Consider the following 18,288-nt stretch of genomic DNA (forward strand, 5'->3'; position numbering starts at 1 on the left):
GCCGTTCCTTTCAAAGCAAAACATCACGTACGAACAACCGCAGATGCCTTGCTTGGAAATTCAGCCAATTTTGCTTACCTTCCAAAAAGGGGTTGGTTGACTTACTTAAATCCGATGAAGAAAAAATATTCCGCATTGCAGATTTTTGAATGTACACACTTCCTTTTACTGATCCATTCATACTATAGTCTGCAATTCAAGCGCTTAAGGTGGCTCGACCCAGTTTTTTTCTAGCGATACCTATCAACTTTGAATACTACTTATACTTAAAGGGATTAATGTCAATGACATATCCACTATATCACATGGATTACGCATAAAATGAACTGCAATATGATATAAATTTTTGGGAGATCAGAATGAATATCACGTGACAATGACATCACACAGGTTTTTGCTCCGAATCGAGTTTTAGCCCGTAACCGCATTTTCTCTCGAGATTCTCCACGCTACGTATACCTTGGGTGGTTGCCTTCAGCTCTGCGGAGTTTCATCGAAATCCACAAGAGGAATTTTGAAATATCTTGGAATTTCTTTTTAGATGGTATAATTTATGCGTAAAATAAAGACAAGACTTCATATAAAGAAATTTGCTTCTTTTTTGATGTTTAATGAGAGGCTTTAGCCCTCATTCCTTTTAAAAATGTCCCATATCCGATATCCAAACCGTAAGAAGTAGGTAGACTTGCGCGATTTCGAAAAATATGAAATATATGAATCATAGTGAAGCTCAAGGTTTAGCTCTATTTACCAATTTTACGCCTACTTTCGCAAAAAAGCGATTATTTCAAAACTCGTCTATGAATTTTCTCCAAAATTTTTCAGAATCCCTGAATTTCATGCTCATTGAAAACTTCTAAGGTTGTCTAACATAAACGCAAATTATAGTAAATATTGAAGCGATCTGGTAGATTTGAATAATTTTGTGCACTGGGATTTCCTATTGTTTCGAGTTGAGCACAACATCGAATTCCTGTGCACCACGCGTGAAATGACTACGCTTGGCCACCTTCCGAAAGCTTTCCGAAATCTTTCGGAAAATGGTAATATTCTCGAGTTCAAGTAAAAAATAATGAATGAATGAAACTCAAAGCCGGTTATGTTTTGACGCAATTCCAGTCATTTACAAATGCCCTTGATAGCGTACTCAGAAACTTACCTCGTTTACACTTTCTTTCTTTTGATGTTTAAATTTCTTTAGCGTAGCATTCAGTACGGCGGCCTTTTTTGTGTGCATTTCTTGTTCTTGGCATTTTTAACTTTCAACTCAGCCAAGACGTCGACCACAATGGAAAAGTTGTTGCGTGACAATTTCATTTCCATTGTTTTCTAACTCGCTCGGCTGGGACAAATTATCGATTAGAAGGGCGAAGCAAAAGGCAAATTTAATGTACAAGTGTGTCAATAAGCTTACCCCAGACTACCTCTGTAGTATGTTCAACCCGAGAGTTTCGTCTTATAATCTACGTGACGCCACCTTAAAGTTATCCTTAGCGAAGCCAAAAACAGACTAATTAAAGCGAAGCTTTAGCTACAACGGTGCCTCACTATGGAATGATCTTCCTGAAGGCGGAACTAAGAACTGCGAGTTCCTTAAGTAGTTTCAAGAGAGGCATTAATAGGTGGTTCTCTGCATCGGACTCCCACGTACACGGCAGATATGTAAACCAGTATTTAGAAATTTAGTTTATTAAATTCTATTGTAAATTACTGTTATTTTAACCCTGTTTAAATAAAGATTTTCATTTATTCTTTCATTCATGACCAACAGTTTTGTCCATCGAATGTCAATGCACAGCAAACGCTTTCCTCGGCGGCCGTAGCCTGTGATCGTAATTCCTGTCATTTTCAGCTTATCAGCTAAACGAATTTTAACTGAAAATTTACATGCATGCTTATTATATTTATACAGCTCATTTTTTTAGATAAAACCGTTTATCATCGAAGCCACTCATTTGTTCCTTTTTTACGTACTTTTCACTCATTTTTCCCTGCATAATTTCTTCCATAACATCTTATCCATATGGTATCTCACCATTAACAATAACGGGGACATTAGGTTTTTTTTTTGAAGCCATCTCAGTGCCACAAATTTATTTATAAGAAAAGCAGTTATAACAGGTTTTTGGCCGGGGAAAGCCCTTATAAAAACCTAAGGGACAACTACATATTCTGGGGGAAACACGCTTGTTACGGGAAGGCCGGGATCTATTGCAGTATTTGGATTACCTAGAGACGTAACAGACAAACTTGTTCCATCAGTAGACTATACTCCAAAAGCATAACCAAAGAATATTTTACAAGGCACTTCTATTTATATAATAACTAGGTTGCTATTTTTGAAAACATTAGCAACCTTTCTTTAGAACCATTGGCTAACATTAATCCTAGCTCTGAAACATTAATTACCTACAAAACAGCGCAGTAAGATTACAGTTTGCTACAGGTTGTAATTAAACACTTTTTTTATAGTTAGGAATACACGGACAATAACACAAGGGCAGGTACTAGTTTGGCTAATGAACTAAAGCGTTTTCCTGCCAAAACAATATTTCTACGTTCGATTTACTATTTTTTTAACGGCTAGCTTGTAAACAAATAAAACTCGATCATCGTAATTTCTCTACTAACATACAGAACAATTATGTCATACAGAAGTCAGAAGTTCAGAACCCTCTTCAGTGCTTCTAATATCAAGACAAATTCGTGTCCCCTTTCTGGTAACTACATATGAACAGAAACTCACAAAGTTTCTTATATGAAACAATAACTTACATTGGTGGGTTGCCCCAAATATGTTTTTGAATGGCGATGTTGATATCCATTACCAAAGTGCTTTATATATTTGCATTTAGCTCGGGAGGACATACCCGTTCCAAGCCTATAAATACAAAATTTATTATCAATGCACAAGCTGAATAATTTTCCTTTGATAAATGTCACCATCCAGTCGTTATATGATGGACGGTTCCCTTCTTTGATATTACACAAAGGAAATATCGATTGTTTCCAATTTTACTATTTCCTACAGGTAAGCACTGAAATTACTTCTTTTCTAATTTCCTTTATGCGCCAACAGTACAAAAACGGGTTAAAAGCAGAATTTGCGAATAATAAAGTCATTGTGTAACTCAGAGCTACGATTTTCGACGAAGTTACTTTTGTAGTTTGTATAACAAAAAACATAGACAAATACGGTACATAACAAACAAGCATGAGTACGTAAACGTAGAACATGTTGGTGACAGATCTTTTGTATGCTCCAAATTTATGTGAACCCGTGGCGTTTCCCTCTTGTGGAGTAATTCCCTCGGTCTTCCATCTTGACATGGTCTGTTTTCTGAGTGCGCGAAGCTTGAACCAGAGTGTTATATAGGCAGCTGAAGAAATGAACAAGCATATACTGACCACGATGATATTAAACACTTGATAAATCTCTAAATTCCAAATCCAATTGAAAACCCACAGACCGGTAAGCGCCCAGATAGTCAATATGACTTTTATTACCCTCCTCAGTGACACGATAGTTTGATATGTGGGTCCAAGATGGAGCGCAAGCACTCGGTCAATGGCAATAGCTGTCACCGTGAGAAATGAAACCGCGGAGAAAACGTTCGCGGACAAATGAAATCCAATCCCTGCTATACAGTACAGCTAATAATTGTTCTTTAGCTCGGCTGTCTTGGGCAGGACATAAAATGGCTGAACAACAAGTCCAACGCCAAGATCGGAGGCAGCAAGGCTGTAGAGAAGAGCTCTTGAAGGTGGGCGAAGGGCGCCAGATTTCCTTATGGCATGTAGAATCAATCCATTCCCAAGAATGGCCGCAATTGCCAAAATTGCATTAAGCGTACAGTTTACAATATACTCAGTGGTCGGTAGCCCTGCGTGAAAGATCTGAAAACGATCCAAATAATAGCAGGATTTTCCTTGAACACTAGAATTTGTTTCACTTGTGATGTTCATCAAAGCCGACGCCATTCTAGATGCACACTAGCTATCACTGGTTTGATCAGTTACAACTGACCCGTCAACTGGCGATGTGAAGTTATATGCCGTAAAAAGAAGCAGCTGTACAATGACCAAAGATTTTATCATATGAAAACGTCATGTGTTCTTCCGATGTGTATTGTATTATTTGTATTCAGTACCGCCTTTAGATGCCTGATTAACATAATGTTGGAGGAAAAGCTATTATATCATCCCGTTTCCATAACGTCTAGAAACGTATTAAGCAGTACGTGAGAAAAATTTATAGGCTAAATTGAGAACCATTATCCCACGAATTATTTCAGCACGTCCCGAAAGCCCGGTACATCTCCCTGAGATTGTTAAATTTCATTTTTATATAGCTTAAAGCAATAATTGGAACTTAAATGCGCCTTGGATTGAAAGATGATTTTGTCAGCGTAAAAAAAATACGAAAACGACTTCGACTAAAAAAGTATTTTTTTTTAATATTGCTTTAAATTTTTAATTTATTCAAAGGAGTCAAAGCAAATAATTTAAATCATTATCTTGTTTTCTCAAAGGAGTTATAAAATCAATTTACGGATTTGCGTTATTTAATTTTCTGGCCCTCTTTTCTGGTGTTCATTTTATCAATTCGTAACGACAAGCCTTATTTTAAAAATTTACAGGACTCTAAAATGACCATTAAAACAAAAGAATGGCTGATATCGCACGAATAATAACCCCACCGAAAGATTGAACATTTGACGACATGCAAATAAAACATTGTTCCTGTACGTTTCGTTGTTTTCTTTTCACCTTTTACGCCAAAGACATAAAACTTTATATTGATTCCCTTTTCACTGTATCTGATGTTTGTACCTAAGTAGTTAATGCGACCGCATGCGACCAATCTAAATTAATCTCACGAGCTCATCAGTACTGGAAGAAGCCTGAACGTGCATTTCTAATTCTAGATGATTTATTGTCAGTGAATGAGCTATCGCTGTTTACAGCTTGTCACTCAAAGCAAAGTCAAACACTGTAATGTACGAGCGCAAATTCTCAAGTGATATATTATATTGAGCCAGTAAAAGTAATTTATTTACAGCACGTTCAATGGTTATGACGTTTGTAGTATATAAGGTGTATTGTTAAACGCAAAGCAATTATTTCGATAAAATACTGTAGTCGAAAACATTTGAAAAAAATTGGAATTGCGATTGAAAGGAAAATGTGATTGTTTTTTTTGATTCGGGCTGGGCCGGGTAATTTATCCTCGTTTTGTCGGTTTCACATAATCTCAATCTTGATCTTATATAATTTTCCATGGCGCTCAAAAACTTTTTAACCATTTAGTATTTAGATCTTTATCGCAAATAAGAAATTTCAATCGGACGCTATTGACACTTGTAAGACTTAATGGTCCGATTGATCACACGTTTAGGCTTTTATGCTCACCGTTTAACGAATATCCATTTTCTCTGCTTATTTCCTTCGATATATTCATTATTGAACGTATCCACTATCATTCTGGGTTAAAAACAATTGAAATATTCAACAATATTTTACTAGATTTATTAGTATTCATTATTCCGCTTCAATTACGAAAACTACTAGCATTGGAAATGTTACCTAAGTACCCTTTACGATACTAGAAATTTATTTAAATTAAGATAAGATATAATAATTATGCCATTACAATGCCAGATCATGTTAAAATTCTTATCACGGACGGAGATCGTATCGAACACTAACGTCCGCGACCGCTCTCGCTTTTTCTCGATCAAACGTGCATCACATGATCGGCGTGACGTAGCAAAATACGCAGCCTTGCGTCAGGGGCACTGCTTCACTGATGAATGCAAAATAGCCAAGATAGAATGAGTGTGTGTTTGGAAAAAAAAATGAAGTAGATTAAATAAGTATTTATTAATATGGTTCAATTACGAAAACTATCTAGCATTGGAAATGTTACTTAAGTATACCCATTCCGATACTCCAAATTTTAAATTTAATTAAGATAAGTTTTAATAATTATGCCATTACAAAGCCAGGTCATGTTAAAATCCTTATAAAGGACGGAGAGTGTCAAACACTCACGTCCGTGACCGCTCTCACTATTTTTAGAGAAAAACCTGCATCCATGATCGGCGTGACGTAACAAATACAGAATTTTGCGTCAGGGGCACTGCTTTGAAATGCAAAATAGCCAAGATAGACTGACTGTACGTTTGCAAAAAAATTTATTCATATTTTTCCCCTGGACGTGCGATTTTCCAAATAAAACGTGCATTCTATGAGCAGATGACGTATGACAAAACTGACGGGCACCTTTGCGTCAGTAGCACCGCTTTAGCTAGTTTAGAATTACTGTGCGTTTGTATTATAGTTTGAAAAACACGGTTCAAATTCAAATCAAATTCACGATCAAGTCAGCGGTTTTTGGGCGAAGATGCAGCAGGCCAATGCCATCTTTTCCCGTGAAATGGAAGCTATAGCAGCCAAGATAATTTCGCCTTTACACAAATAAAAATTTCGCATAAAGCGTAGCTTGCGCTAAGTTTACACTAGCCTTAATCATTATTTTACTTTCGATTAAAGCCATGTACATCGATGTAAATATAGCGTAAATCAGGTATTTACACCGGCCTTACACAACTTTATATCATTTAAAAAGGAGTCTTTTTATCCAGCATTAGTATATACCACACAAGCGAATACAGTAAAAACCCGCGTATAAGAACCTAGGTTTTTTCAAGTTAACCTAAACAGGTTCTTATATAAATGGTATTTAGGGTAAAATTAGGCTAACTAGGTTCTTAATTAGGTTCTTAACTTTTGTTCAAGAAATAAAGTAGAATTGTTTTAAAATGATCTGGTCTTTAATGTCCAATAACAGTATTCTTGGAGGCTTCGGTAAGCAAAATACTATACTATTTTATATAACTATACTGTAACCTTTACTGTATATTTTTAAGATTTTTTAATTCTATATTTTTGAGAAGATTTTTTTTTTCTTTTTTTGAAAATAAGAACCTGTTTTAGAATTTTAGCCTAAAATGGTTCTTATGTGAAGGGTGCTTAAAAATGAAATTTTAGCCTAACAGGTTCTTAAATGTTAGGTTCTTATACGCGGGTTTTCACTGTAGTGCTTTTCGCGCGTGCTGATTGGGTAACTCAGAGGTGATCAGCAAAGTACTATTCACCTGCGAGCAGCTAAGAAAACAAACTGCCTTCGCGCGTCGCTTTGTTTACGGAATGTGATGTTTTAGTCCGCTAGTTATTCAACTTGTGTGGTATAAACCTGATTGAAGAACCGTTGACCCAGTGAAAAGCATAAACCATGAACGATATGACGCACTTGTATTCTAGGTAGACAACCTTTTATTGATAATCAATATATATTTTTTATTCTTTGATAGCCTTAAAGCTTGATTTATACAACTTATTTTATCATCATGTTTATTCTCTCACAGACAACGATTATTTTTTTCGTTTTCCCAGTAAACACTCGGGTCGCATCGTTTATAGTTTGTGCATTTCATGGGTCAACGATTTTTCAATCAGGTATATACTAAAACAATCATTCACCTCCACTTCGGTGAATAATGGTTAATTATTCGCTGAAGTAAAGGTCATCTTCAAAAAAGTGAGAAAAAGAGATTAAAACCGTGTAAAATTGACCTTAAAACAAATTTTACACCTGCTTTACGCTGAATTAAATGTTGTTTTCCATTCTGTGAAAGAAAATCAGGAAAACTTCCAAGGCGCCGAAAGCTAATTTAAATACACATGTTGATTTTATTTTGAAGTACTTCCATCACAGCAGTGTCTGCATCTCAGTCCAGTTTACCATTATCATGAAAAGTATGGTTTGAAATGTTTTTGGAATTTATTCGAAATCAAACAAACAGATAATTTTCTTTTTCTCCTACTTTAATTAATTTGTTTGGTAAAGATATCAAGTGGAAAGAGTGTTTGGTATTGTTTGTTTGTACCCACTCATTAAAGGTTGAGTTTATTGGTGTAATGAGGAATAAATTGTTCGCTATACATCAATAAATAAGAAAATACTCCTAAAAAGGTATAAGAAAACAAAACAGAGATTTAGAAAAAAATAAGATTAAAAAAATAGCCTGAGGTATCACAAAAAAAAAATCAAAAAGCATAATCAGTCGCTTAACATTTATTAATTTCGGTCCTGAGACAAAACTCTTTCAGTTGGCTCATTAAAAGTGTTGAATCTGCCTACATAAATTTTAAGCTTTTTATTAAAAAGTACAAAACTCAAAATTTCAAATTGTTTTCAGTTAATTAATATTTGTCATTTTTTCAACCGTAAATGGTTTTAAAAGCGTGCTGTGAGTCTTAATATAAGCAGTTGTGTTGTAAAAATGACGATTGAAAAAGTTGGTCAAGCAAATCAAACTGACTGTGTCTTCCTTTAAAAATATTTTCAGAAATTCTAACGGAATATTTCAACAATCACTGTAATAATATTTAACGTGCAAACCACGGCAGGACAGTGAGCACTTCTCTCTTGAGTTCTCTTATTCTCCAACAGTACAAAAACGGGTTCAACAGTGAGTTAAGATAAATAAACGCAGAAGTGATGTTCCACACCAACAGCATGCTAGAATTTTTTCCTGTCACCATGGTAACTACAACAACAGTTAAGTATGGAAAATAGCTGGCAATCAGAAGACAGAAGATTAAAATCATGGTGTTCAGTGACTTTTGGTATTGACAAATACGGAACTGATTTCCGCCATGTTGCTGTCGTGCTGGTATTGCCTGTTGTTCCTGGATTTGGCGTCGATGACGACGTATTCCAATAGCTACTTGGATGTAGGATATCGATGTAATCGTAGCGCAAAAGACAATTACCATGGCAGCTATCATGTTGGCCACTTTTGCACTTACCAGCCAAGAAAAAGGCCAAATCAATCCAAATGTCCAGCACGCTGCTAGCAGTAACACAACCCGTTTGAAGGTAAGGAAGTGCCCATAGCGAAATCTCAGTTTAAAGGCAAAAAGTCTGTCCAAAGAGATTGCTGTCATTGTCAAGAAAGAAACCGATCCAAAGCAATAAGCGGCAATGGTGTAAGGACCTCGAATGGCACAGAATATTTCAATGTTGTTTAATATCGAAGCAAAACAATACGTTGCAAATAACGGGTAAACAACGAGTCCAACTCCAAGATCCGAGAAGGCCAAGCTAAAGAATAGAGCTTTGGTTGGGGCGTGCAAGGTTTGACATTTCCGAAGAGCGTGCAGAATAAGGGTGTTTGCAAAGACTGTAAATATTGCCAATACGAAACTTGAAATACCAAGGAATGTAAACAAAGCTATGCTTGTAGTCGTTTCGCGGGAACCGTTGAATCTGAGATGACAAGACATTCCTTCCATTTGTGTGGTTAACGCGTGTTATACACATGTAAACGCTGGTTTTATGCGCAGCGTCAATTTAAGTGATTCTTCTTCGCGCATTAATTATTAAGAGTATGTTTTGAGCGTGGGTGCAGCTCGATTTGCAAAGGACAATTAAACAAGAATTAAAATCTTATTGATTTGTTGTGACAACGCTTGATTTTTGGCAGCTAAATATATCGGTGACATGTATTTTACAACTGAATGAAGAAATCGAGGCTGGTTTCTCACCACTAGCTTATTTTGGAGAGTGAAGATTTTTTGCCTGGGAAAAACAATGTTTATAATAAAACTGGGACCAGGACGAAATGCCTAACCGATTATGTGGACAAGAGGCGATGATGCTGCTCGAAGTTTCCATATTTACTGTATTTATTACCAATTATTCCTAAAATAGGTACAATTTACAAAAGACTATCCGAAACCTCGATTAGATCACATTTGCTACTAATGGCAAGTTAATAGAAGCATGAATAAAACATGTCGCTTAATAAAACTTGCTTGTTTCCAACTGCATAACTTTAAATTTTAATCGCATCAATGAAAAATCTCCATTTCGACAAGAGCGAATTTCATGTAACTGGAATAGGCGCAATAAATGGGTGTGTAATTCAAGGCGTTTGATTAAAAATGTATTTATTGGATCGCTGTGATTGGACAGTACAATGAAAGAGTTTTTGATCAGAAAAAAAAGATTTCTCATTAAAGTCGCGATACCATTGATTAATAGAAAGGACTACGTTTAAAGTTTATAGTTTGCATTTGATTCCCCATAATTGCTGCCAAACGTGTTTGTATTGAGAAATCTTCAAATTAAAAGCGAAACTTAGCTTAATATAAGTGTCCTTTTTGTGCGTTTTAATGCCTTATTTTTAAACGTTAGCTGGTTTTTTAAACTTTAGAAAATTTTAGGGAACGAAAATTATTACTAGAATTTACGAGCCGCTGTTGCCTTCTCGTAAATCGTAGCTGGTCTTTTTTGTACCCAAACCGACATTTTTCTCTCTGCGAAAACAACAGGCATTACTTTTCCCGTGTCACGAAAGTATGAACTAAAGAAATCCCCAATTTTTCATCACGCTTTTATCCAAAAATCGTAGGCGATTATGGACCTTCTGAACAGATATTCACCAAAACGGTCTGTTGGATTCCCCTGATATACTAAAATCGTTGTTGGATCTTTTTTTCTGATCCGAGTGGCTTAAAAAAATAATTTACGTCGGACTATTATGTTTTGTCAGTGCTCAGTTCTTCGCTTCTCAGTAATACCCTAATCGCTTTTCAGTATTCCTTCGGGTTTTGTGCCGCGATCAGTTATTTATTTAACTCTTTTTACTTTACTTGATGGTGCCATTTTTGCAGGACTTAATTTTTTTATTCGAGTGTTTTTTGTTTCACCGTGCAAAACCAACACTCATGTACGGACACTCATGTAACAACCAAACTTTTTTCAGGATATATGGGTTTACCATATTTTCTTAGGTATCGGGATCCGCTCGCGTGAGTTCCGGAAAATAGGAAAAGAAAAAAAAAAGAAAGAAACACGAGCGAACGAACATAAACAGAATGTGGATCGGGTCATTAATTGCTTATTTTATTGTACAGAAAAAGTAGATTCCATTTTGCCTCGGGTCTGTTTATTTATTAAGATCACAGAAGACGTCAAAATGTGGTAGGAACATCGGTGACCCACTCACCTATAGCAAGTGGCCTCTTGGGTCACTGTTTTGTTCTTACCACATTTTGGCGTGATCCGTGATCTGTAACTAAACAGACGAGCAGCGAAATGGAATCTATTTGTTTAATGTAATACAATTTTTGAGCTACTAAAACAACGAAATTTGATAGCAGAAAATGCAGCCAAATGATACAAAGCTCAAGAACCGCTAAACTTCGTGGTAATATTGACATTTAAAAATTGGCACTGTTTGGTTCGCGCTAGATTCCATTGGTTTGGTTTGGCTCGTGATATAGTGCATGAAACACACCCCAACGAAAAGTTTTATGGATTGACTTAAAAAGGGCTTCAATCAGCGTGAGCTGAAAGAAACAAAAATGTTGTAAATATCCAATAATTACATCATAGAACATTTTCAACAAGCGAAGCACCGCAAAGCACTCATCACATGTCGTCTTATTTCTCTCATTCTCCAGCAGTACACAAGCGGGTTCAACAGTGCGTTGAGTTTAGTAACCGCAGCCGTTATGTTCAAGGCTAAATTTGTGTTTGAATTTGAACCTGTCATAACGTTAAGTGGCAAAACTGCAAAGTACGGAAGATAGCAGGCAAGTAGAAGGCAAAAAACCAAAATCATGGTGGTCAGCGAATTTTTGTACTGAGCGATACTGAAACGGTTTCCGCCATTTTGCTGCGGAGCTACAATGGAACGTTGTTGATGATGACGTCGTATTCCAATGGCTATTTTGACGAACGATAACGAAGTAGTCATTACGCTGCAGAAAATCATGACAGCAGCCAGAATCTTGGTAATATTTTCACTTATTAACCATGTAAAAGGCCAGATAAATCCAAACATCCAGCATCCAGCTAGTAAAAACACGACGCGCTTGAAGGTAACAGTCTGATGATACTTTAATCTCAGGGTGAAAGCATAAAATCTGTCCAAAGAGATTGCTGTCATCGTAAAGAAGGACACAGATCCTAAGCAGAAGCCTGCAATCACGTAAGGATCTCGAATGGCACAGAACGCTTCAATGTTGTTGAAAACCGCGGCCAAACAATAGCCTGCAAACATCGGGTTAACAACGATTCCAACTGCAAGATCCGAAAAGGCCAAGCTACAGAATAACGCTTTGGTTGGGGCGCGCAAGGTTTGACAATTTCGTAGAGCGTGCAGAATAAGCGAGTTCCCAAAGACTGTAAAGATCGCTAGCACAACACTTAAAAAGCCTAGAAATGTATACACAGCAATGGTCGAAGGTGATTCACGAAACTGCGAGAGCCTTCCATCACAATACATTTTTTTTTTCTAAGAGGTTCAAGTTACTTGCGTGGATGTGTTGTAATCGTTTGGATATTCACTGTTCCTTTTTCCCTTCGCGTTCAGCGTCAAATAATCCTCTCTTGTGTAAATCAGCCAGTTGCAGCTGCATGAAAAAAATTCAACAGAACCCAAAATTTTATGTTTTATGTTAAATGATCTTGGTACAAGAAGCTTAAATTTTTGAAATTTTACCATTTAGTTACTTAGAAAGAAATCCTACTTTTAATAGATCACATGAAAGAAATTATTCGGAAAAAGATTTTTACCTTCTGCTTATTGCGTACGTTTTCTTTTCCAGATGTTATCTTTTTTACAACAGAAATTCAACCAGGAATGCTGCCATGTCGTCTGAATTAGAATTTACTGCTGCAAAATGATGTTTAAGCTACCTGAAATATTATCCACTAGGCTGTTAGCTGTTTTAGCCGAATTTACTTTTATTTGCTTTTGAGGTTTGCTTAGATGAATAAGCCCTTTTCACAACAAGCTTTCCTTATTTGCAAGACAATGCGGTTTTGAACCTAGAAGTGGCGAAAGGGTACACAATTTCGTACAACCGGAAAAATAGAAACAACTTTAGTTATTCTTCTCGTCACGAATCTCAGCAGCAAGAAAACTGATTACCCTTGGGCTTTTATTGCGGATGACTTAGAAGTTTTCGAAATGTGATGCGGATTAATAAATATTTCATTTTTTTGCACCAACCCACGCCAGCATCCTTTTTCTTAATTGTGCAAGAGGCCATCCTAGTCTCTTGAATAGAGCTTTTTAGTATTTCAAAACTATGTATATTTATATATTTTGTGTATAGCTATTAGGTCTACCTCCTGCTTGTTGGGATTTTTAACCATCATGTTAAATTCAGTTAAATATATTTCTATACCTCGTTTCAGTGGCTCACTACACTGCCACTACAAACAACAGTTACTTTTTTACATTTCTATAACGCAACAAAAAGGGGTTTTAATTACACCTGCCACTATCGTGGGGGGGGGGGGGGGGGATCCACTAAAAACATCTGTCACTATCGGAGGTATTCCTTTCCTCGGAAATCGGAACTTTCTCCTGGAGGAGTGTCGCGGACGCCGCGATGAACTGGGGAGGGTAAAAAGGCCAGGTTACGGGAAGAAAAGGCCTGGTCTTGAAACTTAGACAATTTGTAGTTACATTTAGACCTTTGCAGGAGTTGGACTCGGCAATATAAGCTCTATAGAGGAATAAGAGGTGCCTAAGGGCATGGCTTTTGAGCGGTTTTGGTTTGAAATAGTTTTTAGATTGTGACAATTTGGTCTGAAATAGAGTATTTTTCTTCATGTTCTTGCACACGGGTCAGCAATAACTGTAAATCTTAAAAAAAAAACTATTTTTGTGATCGTTGTTGTCTGTTTGTTAAAAAATGCGATTTTATAACGTTGGAAATTTTCTCTTCCTTCCAAATGTTTCCGAAACTGAATAAAAGTAGTTCCTTGGTTGGTATAGTCTATAGTCATGGCTGTAATGCCGCATTGCTGCGATGCTTCTTGTTACAAACCTAGACAGTAAGAAAAAGGTTGTTGACTTTTAGACTTATAAATTACGGATGATGCAAATAAAAAAAAAATAGCTTTTTGTAAACCACCGCCGCGTCAAGATTACTGCCATTAATGTGCAGTGTCATCGTGGCTTACTGAATTAATTCTCTACTGCATGCAGCTTACCTTTTAAGATTTTTTACTCTCGTTTCCCTCGTTTCAGTTGCTGGCTAAAAGTTGAATATATTACACTTTTAGGTTGGGTGGGGTAGGACAAGAATAATTTAGGCTTGGGATGGGCTTCACCTAGGAGCTTGTAAGAGGGGTACTATTAAGCTTCTTTCGCGATCTCCTGACAAAAGTGAAGTTTTACACCCTCTAGCGAAATAATTATTTTCTCATCAGCCAACAGCACACAATCGGGTTTAAAGAGAACTGTTATTATTCCTTCTCTTAATTATGTATACCCGATAAGTAGGCCATTTCTGGCATGATGATGATGATGATGATGATGATGATGATGATGATGATGATGATGACACTTATTCGGACACTCAAAACCGTATACATTAAGTACAATGTTGTGGGATTTCATCACTTTATTTTTAATGAACAGTTATCCAACTTCAGTGGTGGGCTCCACAGCTATAAACATTTATTAACATTTATTAATACTTATAAAATAACTTAATAAACTTACACTGTTTAATATTGTAGTTGTTGTATGTAGGCAAGAAGCTAACCCTATTTACACAATAAACCAGTGTCGTACCAGTGTCTATCTAACGGCCATGGTTTAGGAACCAAAAATAACTATTCGGAGATAGATTAGGTGGGAAATGGCATGAGGGCAAAGATAACAGTAACATTAAGCACCTTACCCTTAAACCTGCTACGTCACATATGCTTTTTTGGTTATTTTAATTTGTGGTGATCAGCACTTTCTTCGCTCTTCAGAGAGGCTCTAAACAGTCCACTATGCCAAATGTTCAGAACGCAAAGCACGGCAGAGCATTCATCACTTCGCGCCTGAGTTCTCTCATTCTCCAACAGTACACAAGCGGGTTCAACAGAGAGTTGAGTTTAATAACAGCAGACGTTATGTTCAATGCTAAATTTGTGTATCTTGAATTCGACCCTGTCACCAGGTTTAGTGACAAAACAGCAAAGAACGGAAGATAGCAGGCAAGGAGAAGGCAAAACACCAAAATCATGGTGTTCAAAGACTTTTTATATTGTCCAATACAGAAGTGTGCTCCGCCATGTTGTGGAGCTGAAATCATCTGATGTTCCTGGATTTGGCACTGATGACGACGTATTCCCATAGTTATTTTAATGTACGAAATCGAGGATGTTGCAACGCAGCAGAAAATTATCACCGCGGACACAATCCTGGGTATTTGCTCCTTCAGTTGGAAAGAGAAAGGCCAAACAAATCCAAATATCCAACATACGGACAGTATAAACACGACCCGCTTGAGGGTAACAAACTGATGATACCTCAATCTCAGGGTGAAGGAATAAAATCTGTCCAAAGAGATTGCTGTCATCGTGAAGAAAGACACCGATCCCAAGCAATAAGCGGCAATTGTGTATGGACCTCGAATGGCACAGAATACTTCATTGCTATTGAATACCGAAGCAAAACAATACGTTGCAAAGAGCGGGTAAACAACGATACCAACGGCAAGATCCGAAAAGGCCAAGCTACAGAACAGCGCTTTGGTTGGGCTGTGCAAGGTTTGACATGTCCTCAGAGCGCGCAGAATAAGCGAGTTCCCAAAGACCGTTAATATTGCAAGTACAACACTTGAAAGGCCAAGAAATGCATACACTGCAATGGTCGAAGATGTTTCACGAGACTGGGAGAACCTTACATGGCAATACATTTCTTTTAACAGGGTCGAGTCACTTGCGTTGACTTGTCCTTGTTCCCTCTTCCCTTAGATTCTATTTTGTGTAAATCAGCTAGGTGCAGCTGCATGAATAAAATTGAACAAAATCCAAAATATTATGATTTATATGAAATTCCATGTCAGTATATATAAGCTTCACAATTTTATACTTGCCAAGTAGTTTTCTTAGATTGGAAGCCTTCTTTTAACGGATCGTATCAGCTAGAAAGCAAGGAATTACTTAAGGAAAAAATCACCTTGGCCTTGTTGTCTGTGGCGTTTACACTTCCTGCTTTTATTTTTGAAGCTAACCAAGAATGATGCCTTGTCGTCTGGTTTTAAATTACTGCTGCGAAAAAAAATTGTTTTAGCCACCTGAAATATTATTCAGTAGGGTGTTAACTATTTTAGCCGCATTTTAAATTTATTTCCTTTTTTAAGTTTTTGCGAGGCAGCGTGAGGCATAAGTTCTTGATCAAATAATAATAAGCTCTTTGAACGACATTTTTTTTTCTTTTTTTAAGACAATGCAGTTTGATAATAGAATTGGCAAAAAGAGGCGCAATTCCGTATAACCGGAAAAAATACAATGGCAATAATTCTTCCTAATAAAAATCTAGGCAGCGAGAAAATTGTATAACCTTGGACTTGAGGCGCGTTTGAAATTGCTTAAATTTCATGATGTGATGCGGATAACGAATATTTATTTTTATGGGCCACTGCAGCGTCAATTAGTCTTATATGTGTAAAAGGCCATCCTTGTATATGACCAGTCTGCCTCCTATCAGTTGGGAATTTTATTTATGTGCTTATTTAAAATCAATATTTTTTACTCTGTTTCAGTTTTTTAGTGCATAGACACTAAAAACAACTTTTACATGTTATTTTTACACCGTTTTTTATATAACAACGAAAATTCTATAAATGTTAAGTACTATAACTATGTTATTTTTAATTTAATTTACGTTAAGTGTCAGATTAGCTTATTGAATAAAGTCCCTCCCACGTTAAGCCTGCGAATACAGCCGCCTCCCATCGCTGCCGCTCCTGCGCTGTATTCGTAGGTTACACACACCGCCAACTCTCCTTCTTCATTTTTAGACTTCCATTTTTTTCTTTCGAGTCAGTCGTTGGCTAAAAGCTGTTAATTTACATTGTTTTGGTAAGGTAGGGAAGGAAATGGAATTAAAATACAGTAAACACCCGCGTGTAAGAACCTACAATTTTCTAAGTTTGGCAAAATAGGTTCTTGTATTTGGGGGTAGTTATTGGTAATTTAGGCTAAGTAGGTTCTTAATAAGGTTCTTAATTTCTAAGGAGGAGCCATAGTTTTTGATTGTATGAGAAGAAAAAAAATAGGTCACCAAGGGTGACATGAGTCTAATGCCGTATGGCATAGTGATACAGATTGCGCGGTTTTCGTAAGCCGGTTAAAATTGGTTAGAGGTTTGTGTTCGGGAGTTTAATTTAAAATGCTTATAGCAAGCTAGGGGCATCGTGGATGATTATGGATGAAAACGAAACAGTCATAAATGTTATATGCTTCACAAAATTTAAAGTATGAACAGGAGTTGATGTTACTTCTTCCGTATTGTCCGTAAAAGCAGAAACGATTAAACATTTGGACAAGATTGCGTGACGATTTACAAAAAGCATGTTCATTACAACAAGGGTTGAAGAACTTCACATCGTTTTCTTTCAGATTTTTCACCATTTTGATGATGACTCTTGAAACAGATTTTGCAATAAAAGCACTTGAAATAGTGACTGTTACTCCATTGTACTGTAAGCACTTAGTGACAGATTTTCCTAAAAACGGGTGTAAATGCTCACGTCAATATAATGATGACCTTTTGAACGCTGGAAACTAGGCAATTATTATCGAGCTACCATACACAGGAGCGAAGACTGTTTATCATGATGTACAAATTTCGCGAATCATCACTTCCATATCAATGTAACCATTTTATGATTTTTCTAGCTGTAAGAAGAACTTAAGATCTCTGAGAGTCGTAAAAGCATGAAATTCGATTTCAGTGTATGGCAAAGGCCGGGACAGTGTAATACTGCAAAGCGGCCAAACAAACGCATTTTGATTTAGTCGCGTAACTTGATTTACATTTATCCATGTACATCTTTTATTTTTGAAGGTTTTTGTTTGCACTGTAAAGAAAAAATTGGTCAAAATTCGAATGACTTAAATACAAAATACGAGGTAAAGTTTTCTATTTTTTAAAACAAAATGAATATTTGGTCGCATTGTGTAAATAAACGCGAGTCGCCGTCGAAATATTTTTTCTCAAAGACGTGTGCTTAACTGAACTGAAAACGAAGATTTATTTTCACAAAAAGCTTACAAATGTCTTAACTGGAAAATTATTACGTCCTGTTCAAGTGTTGAATAATCGTGACTTGAGAAAGAACTTTTAATTATGCGTGGGAACACGTGTCGCTGATTGGCTGTTTTTAATTGAAACTAATCGTGCGTGTCCG

General features: G+C 36.6%; 3 protein-coding genes and 1 pseudogene across 3 annotated transcripts; all 4 read right to left on the reverse strand.

The window, feature by feature from the left end:
- Positions 1-1,420: 1,420 nt before the first annotated feature.
- On the reverse strand, positions 1,421-3,998 carry LOC144632922 (adenosine receptor A3-like; annotated as a pseudogene).
- A 4,291-nt stretch (positions 3,999-8,289) lies between these two features.
- Positions 8,290-9,354, reverse strand: LOC144632923 (melanocyte-stimulating hormone receptor-like). The gene has a single exon (XM_078491685.1). The coding sequence runs from the start codon at positions 9,352-9,354 to the stop codon at positions 8,455-8,457; it is 900 nt and encodes a 299-aa protein (XP_078347811.1). The 3' UTR covers positions 8,290-8,454.
- A 1,956-nt stretch (positions 9,355-11,310) lies between these two features.
- On the reverse strand, positions 11,311-12,932 carry LOC144631678 (melanocyte-stimulating hormone receptor-like). Its single transcript, XM_078490171.1, has one exon. It carries the CDS (start codon positions 12,363-12,365, stop codon positions 11,478-11,480), a length of 888 nt encoding a protein of 295 aa, XP_078346297.1. The 5' UTR covers positions 12,366-12,932; the 3' UTR covers positions 11,311-11,477.
- Positions 12,933-14,546: 1,614 nt separating this feature from the next.
- LOC144631681 (melanocyte-stimulating hormone receptor-like) lies at positions 14,547-15,789 on the reverse strand. Its single transcript, XM_078490175.1, has one exon. The coding sequence runs from the start codon at positions 15,787-15,789 to the stop codon at positions 14,890-14,892; it is 900 nt and encodes a 299-aa protein (XP_078346301.1). The 3' UTR covers positions 14,547-14,889.
- Positions 15,790-18,288: the final 2,499 nt, after the last annotated feature.

This window comes from Oculina patagonica, chromosome 12 (assembly GCF_052425735.1).
Source record: "Oculina patagonica isolate OP01 chromosome 12, crgOcupat, whole genome shotgun sequence".
Classification (NCBI taxonomy): Eukaryota; Metazoa; Cnidaria; class Anthozoa; order Scleractinia; family Oculinidae; genus Oculina; species Oculina patagonica.

Excerpts from the sequence above, each read along its gene's own strand:
- LOC144631678 (XM_078490171.1), bottom strand. The coding sequence starts at position 12,365 with ATGTATTGTGATGGAAGGCTCTCGCAGTTTCGTGAATCACCTTCGACC.
- LOC144631681 (XM_078490175.1), bottom strand. The coding sequence starts at position 15,789 with ATGTATTGCCATGTAAGGTTCTCCCAGTCTCGTGAAACATCTTCGACC.
- LOC144632923 (XM_078491685.1), bottom strand. The coding sequence starts at position 9,354 with ATGTCTTGTCATCTCAGATTCAACGGTTCCCGCGAAACGACTACAAGC.